Genomic DNA, 13,656 nt, shown 5'->3' on the forward strand with positions numbered 1-13,656 from the left:
TAGGGAGAGTCAGAGACAGAAGGTAGAGCACGCCAGAGGCAGCTTAGGGAGAGCCAGAGACAGAATGTAGAGCATGCTGGAAGGCAGCGTAAGGAGAGTCAGAGACAGAAGGTAGAGCACGCCAGAGGCAGCGTAAGGAGAGTCAGAGACAGAAGGTAGAGCACGCCAGAGGCAGCTTAGGGAGAGACAGAATGTAGAGAATGCCGGAAGGCAGCGTAAGGAGAGTCAGAGACAAAAGGTAGAGCATGCCAGAGGCAGCGTAGGGAGAGTCAGAGAGAGAATGTAGAGCATGCCGGAGGCAGCGTAGGGAGAGTCAGAGACAGAAGGTAGAGCATGCCGGAGGCAGCGTAAGGAGAGTCAGAGACAGAAGGTAGAGCATGCCGGAGGCAGCTTAGGGAGAGTCAGAGACAGAAGGTAGAGCACGCCAGAGGCAGCTTAGGGAGAGCCAGAGACAGAATGTAGAGCATGCCGGAAGGCAGCGTAAGGAGAGTCAGAGACAGAAGGTAGAGCATGCCAGAGGCAGCGTAAGGAGAGTCAGAGACAGAAGGTAGAGCACGCCAGAGGCAGCTTAGGGAGAGACAGAATGTAGAGAATGGCGGAAGGCAGCGTAAGGAGAGTCAGAGACAGAAGGTAGAGCATGCCGGAGGCAGCGTAGGGAGAGTCAGAGAGAGAATGTAGAGCATGCCGGAGGCAGCGTAGGGAGAGTCAGAGACAGAAGGTAGAGCATGCCGGAAGGCAGCGTAAGGAGAGTCAGAGACAGATCGGTTAATTACATATGAAGACTGAGTGCAGGACACAATAACCAGCAGAGTGCACACTAGCACAGCACTAGAATGACCAGCCCAATAGCTGAATGCTTGAAGTGACTAAAGACACTTACCTGACCCCATACTAGTTCCCCAATCCCAAGAAATATGCACCACATCCATTGGTCCAGTTGCAGCGGAGAACAGCTGAAGGGTTTCCCACCAAACTGCACAATTACTATCTGCAAGAGAAATGATAGTTACACGAGGGACTGCGCAGACAACCTCAGAGAGTCCTCATCTGCACCCGGCGCCCTCTACACCTGTTGCACCCTCATACACACCTACGGGAAGGTCGCACCCTCACATACACACCTACGGGAAGGTCGGACCCTCATACACACACTTCCGGGAAGGTCGCACCCTCATACACACACCTACGGGAAGGTCCCACCCTAATACACACACCTACGGGAAGGTCCAACCCTCATACACACACCTACGGGAAGGCCGCACCCTCATACACACACCTACGGGAAGGTCGCACATTCATACACACACCTACGGGAAGGTATCACCCTCATACACACACTTACGGGAAGGTCGCACCCTCATACACACACCTACGGGAAGGTCGCACCCTCACACACACACCTACGGGAAGGTCGGACCCTCATACGGGAAGGTCGGACCCTCACACGCACCTTTGGGAAGGTCGCACCCTCATACACACATCTACGGGAAGGTCCCACCCTCATACACACACCTACGGGAAGGTCCCACCCTCATACACACACCTACGGGAAGGTCGCACCCTCATACACACACCTACGGGAAGGTCGCACCTTCATACACACACCTACGGGAAGGTATCACCCTCATACACACACTTACGGGAAGGTCGCACTCTCATACACACACCTACGGGAAGGTCGCACCCTCACACACACACACCTACGGGAAGGTCGGACCCTCATACACACACCTATGGGAAGGTCGCACCCTCATACGGGAAGGTCGGACCCTCACACGCACCTATGGGAAGGTCGCACCCTCATACACACACATACGGGAAGGTAGCACCCTCATACACACACCTGCTGGAATACACACACACCTACGGGAATGTCGCCACACACTCATACACTCACTTCCCGGGAAGGTCTCACCCACACACCTACGGGAAGGTCGGACCCTCATACACACACCTACGGGAAGGTCGGACCCTCATACACACACCTACGGGAAGGTCGCACCCTCACACACACACCTACGGGAAGGTCGCACCCTCACACACACTTCCGGGAAGGTCGCACCCTCACACACACTTCCGGGAAGGTCGCACCCTCACCCACACACCTACGGGAAGGGCGGACCCTCACACACACACTTCCGGGAAGGTAGCACCCTCATACACACACCTACTGGAAGGTCGCACCCTCATACACACCTACGGGAAGGTCGCACCCTCATACACACACCCACGGGAAGGTCGCACCCTCATACACACCTACGGGAAGGTCGCACCCTCATACACACACTTACGGGAAGGTCGCACCCTCATTCACACATACGGGAAGGTAGCACCCTCATACACACACCTGCTGGAATACACACACACCTACGGGAAGGTCGCCACACCCTCATACACACACTTCCGGAAGGTCTCACCCACACACCTACGGGAAGGTCGGACCCTCATACACACACTTTCGGGAAGGTCACACCCTCACCCACACACCTACGGGAAGGTCGGACCCTCATACACACCTACGGGAAGGTCGCACCCTCATACACACACCTACGGGAAGGTCGCACCCTCACACACACACCTACGGGAAGGTCGCACCCTCACACACACACCTACGGTAAGGTCGCACCCTCATACACACACCTGCTGGAATACACACACACCTACGGGAAGGTCGCCACACCCTCATACACACACTTCCGGAAGGTCTCACCCACACACCTACGGGAAGGTCGGACCCTCATACACACGCTTTCGGGAAGGTCACACCCTCACCCACACACCTACGGGAAGGTCGGACCCTCATACACACCTACGGGAAGGTCGCACCCTCATACACACACCTATGGGAAGGTCGCACCCTCATACACACACTTCCGGGAAGGTCGCACCCTCATACACACACCTACAGGAAGGTCGCACCCTCATACACACACCTACAGGAAGGTCGCACCCTCATACATACACCTACAGGAAGGTCCCACCCTCACCCACACACCTACCGGAAGGTCGGACCCTCACACACACACTTCCGGGAAGGTAGCACCCTCATACACACACCTACGGGAAGGTCGCACCCTCACACACACACCTACGGGAAGGTCGCACCCTCATACATACACCTACAGGAAGGTCGCACCCTCATACACACACCTACAGGAAGGTCACACCCTCATACACACACCTACGGGAAGGTCGCACCCTCATACACACACTTCCGGGAAGGTCGCACCCTCATACACACACCTACAGGAAGGTCGCACCCTCATACACACACCTACGGGAAGGTCGCACCCTCACACACACACCTACGGGAAGGTCGCACCCTCACACACACACCTACGGGAAGGTCGCACCCTCACACACACACCTACGGGAAGGTCGCACCCTCACACACACACCTACGGGAAGGTCGCACCCTCACACACACACCTACGGGAAGGTCGCACCCTCACACACACACACACCTACGGGAAGGTCGCACCCTCACACACACACACACCTACGGGAAGGTCGCACCCTCATACACACACCTACGGGAAGGTCGCACCCTCATACACACACCTACGGGAAGGTCGCACCCTCACACACACACACACCTACGGGAAGGTCGCACCCTCATACACACACCTACGGGAAGGTTACATCTAGAGAAGCCGGCAGGAGGAGACTACTTAGACAAATCCAAACATGTTACCACTTATTCCCTTTGTATTAGCAGTGATTATTTGTTCTCTGTCCCCCACCTACCCATCATTGGCCCATGTGGCAGTGATGAGGCCACTGAAATGTGTGTTACAGCTTTACCTGGATTGCAAAGGTGCCAAGTACAATCGTACAAAAGATGGGATTCCTAAATATGCCGTCAAACACATTGCGCTCGCCATGGATCTTGCGGGCGTTAATCTCATTGAAGAGCTGCATCATGACGAAGGTGTTGAAGATGATAGTGTAGTGCTCAGACGGGGGGGAGTGGAGCGGTGCATTCCGTCCACTGTCTATATTAAATATCCGTTCCCCTACAAACAGATGGACACATAGCATGTAAAGCCTGTAGTGCTATATCACACAGTGCAACCGTTGTATCTGCATAATAGTAAGGATCTTACCCACAAAGAGCAATGTGAAGATCAGTGTGAGCTGGTACGCGGCGTGCCCTAGGATGTTCTTTGTCATGGTCTGTGATATAAGGGGCTTATTCCTTCCATAGGGTTTGCGCAGCAGGAGTGACTCTGTTGGGGGCTCAGTCGCTAGGGCAAGTGAAGCAAAGGTGTCCATGATGAGGTTGACCCATAGCATCTGCACAGCTTTCAGGGGAGAGTCCTAACAGAGGAGACACAACAATACCGGTGGCATCAGCGGAGAGATCTAATAGAGGAGACACGGCAATACCAGGGCATCAGCGGAGAGATCTAATAGTGGAGACATGGCAATACCGGGGGGCATCAGCGGAGAGATCTAATAGTGGAGACATGGCAATACCGGGGGCATCAGGGGAGAGATCTAATAGAGGAGACAGCAATACCGGGGGCATCAGGGGAGAGATCTAATAGTGGAGACATGGCAATACCAGGGCATCAGCGGAGAGATCTAATAGAGGAGACATGGCAATACCGGGGAGAGATCTAATAGTGTAGACACCGCAATACCGGGGGCATCAGCGGAGAGATCTAAAAGTGCAGACAGCAATACCGGGGGCATCAGTGGAGAGATCTAATAGTGGAGACACGGCAATACCAGGGGCATCAGGGGAGAGATCTAATAGAGGAGACAGCAATACCGGGGGCATCAGGGGAGAGATCTAATAGTGGAGACATGGTAATACCAGGGCATCAGCGGAGAGATCTAATAGAGGAGACATGGCAATACCGGGGAGAGATCTAATAGTGTAGACACCGCAACACCGGGGGCATCAGCGGAGAGATCTAAAAGTGCAGACAGCAATACCGGGGGCATCAGTGGAGAGATCTAATAGTGGAGACACGGCAATACCAGGGGCATCAGGGGAGAGACCTAATAGAGGAGACAGCAATACCGGGGGCATCAGGGGAGAGATCTTATAGTGGTGACATGGCAATACAGAGGGCATCAGGGGAGAGATCTAATAGTGGAGACACGGCAATACCGAGGGCATCAGGGGAGAGATATAATAGAGCAGACACGGCAATACCAGGGGCATCAGTGGAGAGATCTAATAGAGGAGACACGGCAATACCGGAGGCATCAGGGGAGAGATCTAATAGTGAAGACACGGCAATACCGGGGGCATCAGGGGAGAGATCTAATAGAGGAGACACAGCAATACAGGGGGCATCAGGGGAGAGATCTAATAGAGGAGACACGGCAATACCGGAGGCATCAGGGGAGAGATATAATAGTGGAGACAGCAATACCGGGGGCATCAGGGGAGAGATCTAATAGAGGAGACACGGCAATACCGGAGGCATCAGGGGAGAGATATAATAGTGGAGACAGCAATACCGGGGGCATCAGGGGAGAGATCTAATAGAGGAAACACGGCAATACCGGGGAGAGATCTAATGGTGAAGACACCGCAATACCGGGGGCATCAGCAGAGAGATCTAAAAGTGGAGACAGCAATACCGGGGGCATCAGTGGAGAGATCTAATAGTGGAGACACAGCAATACCGAGGGCATCAGGGGAGAGATATACAGTAATAGAGGAGACAGCAATACCGGGGGCATCAGGGGAGAGATCTAATAGAGGAGACATGGCAATACCGGAGGCATCAGGGGAGAGATCTAATAGAGGAGACATGGCAATACCGGGGGCATCAGGGGAGAGATCTAATAGAGGAGACACAGCAATACAGGGGGCATCAGGGGAGAGATCTAATAGAGGAGACACGGCAATACAGGGGGCATCAGCGGAGAGATCGAAAAGAAGAGACCCGGCAATACCGGAGGCATCAGGGGAGAGATATAATAGAGGAGACACGGCAATACCGGAGGCATCAGGGGAGAGATATAATAGTGGAGACAGCAATACCAGGGGCATCAGGGGAGAGATCTAATAGTGGAGACACGGCAATACCAGGGGCATCAGTGGAGAGCTCTAATAGAGTAGACACGGCAATACCGGAGGCATCAGGGGAGAGATATAATAGTGGAGACAGCAATACCGGGGGCATCAGGGGAGAGATCTAATAGTGGAGACATGGCAATACCAGGGGCATCAGGGGAGAGATCTAATAGAGGAGACATGGCAATACAGGTGGCATCAGGGGAGAGATCTAATAGAGGAGACACGGCAATACAGGGGGCATCAGCGGAGAGATTGAAAAGAAGAGACCCAGCAATACCGGGGGGCATCAGCAGAGAGATCTAATAGAGGAGGCACGGCAATACCGGGGAGAGATCTAATAGTGGAGACACCGCAATACCGGGGGCATCAGCGGAGAGATCTAATAGAGGAGACAGCAATACCGGGGGCATCAGGGGAGAGATCTAATAGAGGAGACACGGCAATACAGGGGGCATCAGCGGAGAGATTGAAAAGAAGAGACCCGGCAATACCGGGGGCATCAGCAGAGAGATCTAATAGAGGAGACATGGCAATACCGGGGGCATCAGGGGAGAGATATAATAGTGGAGATAAGTAACTCACCTGAATCTAATGGGGCATACACACTGGGTGATTTCAGGGCATTTTTTTATGCAATCTGGCTTAATTTGAATCCTACCGCATATACAGTATGTAACTTCCTTGTAGACCACAGGCGAAATCCTCTATCAAACATGTAACTCCCTCGCAGATCACGGGTGGAATCCTACCTCATATGTATCTCCCTCGCAGAGCACGGGTGGAATCCTACCTCATATGTATCTCCCTTGCAGAGCACGGGTGGAAACATGCATCATACATGTATCTCCCTCGCAGAGCACGGTGGGAATCCTGCATCATACATGTAACTCCCTCGCAGAGCATGGCCGGAATCTTACCTCATACATGGAGCTCTCTCGCAGAGCACGGGCAGAATCATGCATCTTACATGTAACTCCCTCGCAGAGCACGGGCAGAATCATGCATCTTACATGTAACTCCCTCGCAGAGCATGGGCGGAATCATGCATCATACATGTATCTCCCTCGCAGAGCACGGGTGGAAACATGCATCATACTGTACATGTATCTCCCTCGCAGAGCATGGTGGGAATCCTGCATGATACATGTAACTCCCTCGCAGAACATGGGCAGAATCGTGCATCATGTATGTTACTCCCTCACAGAAAACAGGGGGAATTGTGCATCATACATGTAACTCCCTTGCAGAGCACGGGCGGAATCGTGCATCATACATGTAACTCCCTTGCAGAGCATGGACGGAAACGTGCATCATACATGTAACTCCCTTGCAGAGCATGGGCGGATTCGTGCATCATACATGTAACCCCCTCACAGAGAACGGTGGTAATCCTGCATCATACATGTAACTGTTAGGAACCATTATTATGGTTCATGACTCATGTCAGTTTTGTGGTCTTCCAGTCTGATTCTGGTAATGGGCTCTCTGGTGGCCTCCGGTGGTTAGTTTGTGCCTTTGCAGCTCAGTCTTAATTGAGTTGCTCTATGCACAAGGCTGGGATATAATCAGGGCTATATTTGTGGCGGAACGGTCCGGAACGCCGTTCCTGAAGATCAGTTGAAAAATGACCTCACCAGGAACGGCGTTCCGGAAGTTCAACACCGGGTGCAGGCTGCAGCACAGAGATTATCTCCAATCTCTGTTTCCGCGGCGGCAAGGAAGATCATCCCTGCCGCCGCCCGCCCGCTGCATGCTGTTCTGTGTCCTGACTGCTGCGCTGCCCGGCCGTGGCTCATACAATATCGGCTGTGTGAGTCACGGCCGGGCACCGCAGCAGTGAGGACTCAGGACACACTCCCTCCATGGTCCATCTTGTACCCGGTCTCCGTCCCGCTGCACACGTGCTGCAGCACAGGCCCAGGACAAGGTGACAGCGGCAGGGGCAGGTAGCAGGAGCCGCTGGGAGAAGATGACAGACGCTGGGTTCAGTAACCCCAGTAGAAAGTTTCAGCAGCAGGAGGCGATGGGAGATGCTGACAGCCGCTGGGTGCAGTAAGTAACCCGAGGAGAAGGTGTCAGTGGCTGATTTAACTAATGGGCTGTGTGATCTAAATGGATAACTGTTTACAACATTAAATGGCAAATCACACATAGGAGAAGCTGGTACCGGCTTCTATATACAATAGTATATTGCAAGTGTTGGTAGATAGTGTTGGGCATCTTGGTGTGGGCCATATGTTTGATGGGCATCACTGTGTGGGCTACATGGGCATCTCTGTGTGGGCCTTATGTATAACGGGCATCTCTGTGTGGGCCTTATGTATAATGGGCATCTCTGTGTGGACCTTATGTATAATGGGTATCTCTGTGTGGGCCTTATGTATAATGGGCATCTCTGTGTGGACCTTATGTATAATGGGCATCTCTGTGTGGGCCTTATGTATAATGGGTATCTCTGTGTGGGCCTTATGTATAACGGGCATCTCTGTGTGGGCCTTATGTATAACGGGCATCTCTGTGTGGGCCTTATGTATAACGGGCATCTCTGTGTGGGCCTTATGTATAACAGGCATCTCTGTGTGTGGCATATGTATAACAGGCATCTGTGTGCGGCATATGTATAATGGGCATCTCTGTGTGCGGCATATGTATAATGGGCATCACGGTGTGGGGCATATGTATAACGGGCATCTCTGTGTGGGCCATATGAATAACGGGCATCTTGGTGTGGGCCTTATATATAACGGTCATCTCTGTGTGGGGCATATGTATAATAACTGTTACGGAGCGGGGCATATGTTTAATGGGCATCTCTGTGAGTGGCATATGTATAACGGGCATCTCTGTGAGTGGCATATGTATAACAGGCATCTCTGTGTGGGCCTTATGTATAATGGGCATCTCTGTGTGCGGCATATGTATAATAAGCATTACAGTGTGGGGCATATGTATAATAAGCATTACAGTGTGGGGCCAGGGCCGCCAAGAGAAATCCTGGGCCCCGGTACAACAACTTCCTAGGGCCCCCACAGACAGAGCTCCTCTGCAGACCTGTTGTTACGCCACTGCTTCCAAGGTGGATACAGGGACAAAAATGTACACCGTAATGTCTATTACACGTCACACACCCATTACATATTATACCACATGCCATAATGCTTATTAGATGTTATGCCACACACTGTAGTGAGAAGTACACATTATGCCATACACCGTAATACCTATTACATATTTTACCACATGCCATAATGCCCATTACACATTATTCCACACACCGTAATGCTCATCGCATATTAGGGGGTTAATATGCTCATTGCTATTGGATTAACCTGCTCTGCCAGGTGTTACATGCTCTGCCAGGGGTTAACATGCTTGTTGCCATGGATTTACATGCTCTGCCATGGGTTAACATGCTCGTTGCCATTAATTTATATGCTTTCCAGGGGTTAACATGCTTGATGTCATGGAGTTACAGTACATGCTCTGTCAGGGATTACATGCTGACTTCCAGAGTCGGATCTCAGCCCCAGCAGCATGCAAGGAGGCAGCAGACACAGAGCAACCAGCCACCCACCTTCCACCTTGGAACACAATGACCTAGACATGGGTGGGGAACCAGGTCTGGGACTGCTGGGCTGGAGACATGGCATTGGCACCTGCTGCTGCCGGTGGTGGCTGCAACGGGAATGTGAGGAGTGGGGAACAGCTGACTCTGGCGCACTCAGACCCGGCGTACTCGCCACCTAATTTTTTTTAAAACTGTGTGTCCAGACCAGGGCCCCCCTGACAGGCCCGGGCCCAGGTAAACTGTACCTGCTCCCCCCCTCTCTTGGCACCCCTGTGTGGGGCATATGTATAATGGGCATCACGGTGTGTGGCATATGTATAATGGGCATCACGGTGTGTGGCATATGTATAATGCGAATCTCTGTGTGTGGCATATGTATAATAAGCGTGACGGAGTGAGGAATTATGTTTTTCTTTTTTTAATGTAATGTCCCGCCCCTTTTGTAGCTCCTCCCACATCGCCGCCCACTTTCTGCCCCCGCCCACAGTTCCTGAACCTATTTTCCTACAAAAATAGCACTGAATATAATGACCTTGTTATCCCAGCTCAGGTCGCAGCATTAGGACTGGGGAGCTGGGCTGGATCTTTCCCAGGTGATTTATCACTTGAGCCTTCTTAAGGCATTCTCCCCAGCACTGCCCTGCCGGTGATAGTTTCCTGTTCCTTTTGCAGGTAGCTGCAGTTTCCTGTTTCCTGCTGGCCACTTGTCAGGTTACTGCTCTGTGTGGAGCTCACCAGCCGTCTGCAGGTCCTAAAGGCCCCCATAGTTACATTCTGTAGTAGGTAAGGCTGAAAAAAGACTTGCGTCCATCTAGTTCAACCTGGTATAGATATCCATTGTCCTTAGGACAAGTCGGACCCAATTGGCCTGTGAGGCAGCTCCCCGGGAGGCTCACATACAATTTGGCACTTGATGAGCCAATTCACATGTGATAAATTGCTTGCGATTTATCACATGTACGGGGAGCTGCAGCGGGCGGTGAGGAGCACGGGGGGAACCTACATCATACATTAAACTCCCTTGCAGAGCACGGGCGGAATCCTACCGAATACATTTAACTTTGACGCAGAGCATGGGGGGATTCCTACATCACACATGTAACTCCCTCGCAGAGCATGAGCACAATCCTTCCTCATACATGGAACTCCCTCGCAGAGCACGGACGGAATTGTGCATCACACATGTAATTCTTTCACAGAGGATGCGTAGAATACATGTAACTCCTTGGCAGAGCACGGTCGGAATCATGCATCATACATGTAACTTCCTCGCAGAGCATGTGTGGAATCGTGCATCAAACATGTAAGAGCACAAGGGAACCTATATCATACATGTAACTCTCCTCACAGAGCGTGGGCGGAATCCTACATCATACATGTAACTCTGTCGCAGAGTATAGACAGAATCCTACCTCATACATGTAACTCTCCTCACAGAGCGTGGGCGGAATCCTACCTCATACATGTAACTCCCTCGCAAAGCACAGGTGGAATCCTATATCATACATGTGACTCCTTTGCAGAGAGTGGCCAGAAATCCTACATCATACAAATAACTCCCGCACAGAGAACATGCAGAATCCTACATCATACATGTAACTCTCTCACAGAGCACATGCAGAATCCTATATCATACATGTAACTCCCTCGCAAAGCACAGGTGGAATCCTATATCATACATGTGACTCCTTTGCAGAGAGTGGCCAGAAATCCTACATCATACAAATAACTCCCGCACAGAGAACATGCAGAATCCTACATCATACATGTAACTCTCTCACAGAGCACATGCAGAATCCTATATCATACATGTAACTCCCTCGCAGAGCACATGCAGAATCCTATATCATACATGTAACTCCCTCGCAGAGCACATGCAGAATCCTATATCATACATGTATCTCCCTCGCAGAGCACAGGCGGAATCCTACATCATGGATTAGCGGGAGGGATTGGCACTGGTCGTAAAATTCAGTAGAGTTATATAATAGATATAATTGCTAGTTAACCAACATATTTACTGCTTGAAAGCAATCTTAGCAGTGTTAGGTTGGTGGTGCTCCCAAAAGATGTTCAGTGGTTAAACTGAAAAAAGGGGGGGGCGTCACGAGGGTGACTACAAGGGAACATACGTACGGTTTTTGGGGCACACTTGAAAAAGATATATTAATGAATTAGTGGTTAGTTGAGTAATTAGTGTAATAAAACTTAACTTTTATTCTAATTGTTACTAAAAAGGAGAAAGAGACAATATTCAACGCGTTAGAATAATATGGCTGATTGCCAAAAGTGGGTCCTTGATAATAATCACGAGATCAGCGCAATGTTTAGATATGAGTGTACCATGCCTGTAGTATCAACACCTTTCATGGATTATTTAATTTGCATAAATGCGCAGTATCGTTGATACAGGTATTGGTTTAGGGATGCTTGACACACATAATTAGGCAGTAAAGATTCCAATAAACAATGTGTTGTCCTCCGTGATAGACAAGTAGTAGTGGGTCACAACTGTGGATATTGGGGAATGAGAGTGGTAGAAAGATTTAGGAAGTCAGGAATAGTGGAGAATATAGACAGTTTGAGCTAGGTCCAGAAGGTGATCCCTTCTTCGCCTGGTAATTACAACACCGAGTATTCCCTGTGAGTCTTCCCACAGGTACTAGCCCGGCCAGTCACCGCTTAGCTACTGAGATCGGGACGGGTTCAGGCGATCCAGTGACGTATGGTAGTAATGTTGGCAGAATTGGGGGGGCACCAGCATTGTAGCTCAATTGAAAAAGAGTGCTTCTGCTTTCTGAGGCGTCATCAATGGTTCACCCTGTTGCTTGCCTGCATTGCAGGGGGTTCAGTTTTGACGCGACTGATGAGAGAGCACTGAAAAGAAGGGTTATGGCATAGGTAGTGGGTTGGTATCAACAGTGCGGACCCTGACTTCTGCTGTCCATCATCTACTTGTTGTATCAAATGATGAATGAGAGAGTAGGAGAACGCTGATCCTTTCCCCGGAATAGAAGAGGGGTAATGGGGTTGAGGCAGCCACTGTTTGGTGTTGCCACTGGTGTAGGTTATCTACAATGGAGGCTGATGTTGAAATAGATGGTGTTTGTATCCTCATGAGTAGTGCACCTTAGGCGCCATTGTTGCCAGTACTGAATGGTTCTGACTGGGGCTAGTGTGACACCTTGAGGAATTTATTGCTAGGTTTGCACGGTCTGTACAGGTAGATTCAAAGTTTTTGGCAGCCGTAGATTGCAAACACAGGCTGGGTAGTATTTAGCTATGAAGGAACAGATAGGCTATCAGACAGGTAATGACACCAGCAGAGTGTCAAACCATGATTGATACAAATGAGTGCAAGTTTCACAGTTTTAACATGAAAACTCTACCAATTAAAAGTGGTCTTTTAGTTTAGGTTGATTTTAACAATTTAGTCAGTTTTGACGCTGACAATATCGGTTTTCCATACACATTGGGAGAGTTTAACAGCTATTAGTCCCAAATACAGTGGATTATAAAAAACTGAATGGTGAAGGCTAAATGAATACAGACATATAGACTGGGTATCAAATAAACAGTTGTACTGCTGGTATATTACATTAGAACAAATACTCTTGTATATTGATCCAATTTAAGACAAAATCTGGCAGATAATTGCCTGGTCTGTACTTATACAATTGTATTATCATATGTTAACCTCATACAAAAACCTGTTATAGGTAGAGGACGCAGCACCTGATACTGGGTGGTAAAAGTGGTTTTAGATACTGTCAACAGTATATGCAGAGGTATGGGTGATAAGTTAAACAGCTGCTAGGCAGTAGATGTGCGGACATTTGGCAGATAATTGCCTGGTCTGTATCGATGCAGTTATATTTTGTGTATTTACCTTATGCAACAAGGGTCTATTACAGGTCAGAGGTGTAGACGTTCAGATAGTGACTGCAATATATGCAGGAGTGTAGAAAGTAGACTGCAATATATGCAGGGGTGTAGATAGCAGACTAATCAGCTGAAAAAAAAAAAAAAAAAAAAAAAAGGAGGA

At 50.1% G+C, this 13,656-nt stretch overlaps 1 protein-coding gene across 11 annotated transcripts in view; it reads right to left on the bottom strand.

The window, feature by feature from the left end:
• Nucleotides 1-13,656, bottom strand: part of ATP2B2 (ATPase plasma membrane Ca2+ transporting 2) — a 276,982-nt gene that overhangs the window by 20,143 nt on the left and 243,183 nt on the right. For all 11 annotated transcript variants that reach the window (XM_083155903.1, XM_083155895.1, XM_083155894.1 and 8 more), the window contains 3 exons: nucleotides 4,107-4,320; nucleotides 3,805-4,016; nucleotides 881-988 (listed from right to left, as the gene is read on the bottom strand). In XM_083155903.1, coding sequence (XP_083012029.1) covers nucleotides 881-988; nucleotides 3,805-4,016; nucleotides 4,107-4,320 — 534 coding nt within the window. The remainder of the gene's footprint in view (nucleotides 1-880; nucleotides 989-3,804; nucleotides 4,017-4,106; nucleotides 4,321-13,656) is intronic.

The sequence above is a fragment of the Crinia signifera genome, chromosome 8 (genome assembly GCF_055691185.1).
Source record: "Crinia signifera chromosome 8, ASM5569118v1, whole genome shotgun sequence".
In the NCBI taxonomy this organism is placed as follows: Eukaryota; Metazoa; Chordata; class Amphibia; order Anura; family Myobatrachidae; genus Crinia; species Crinia signifera.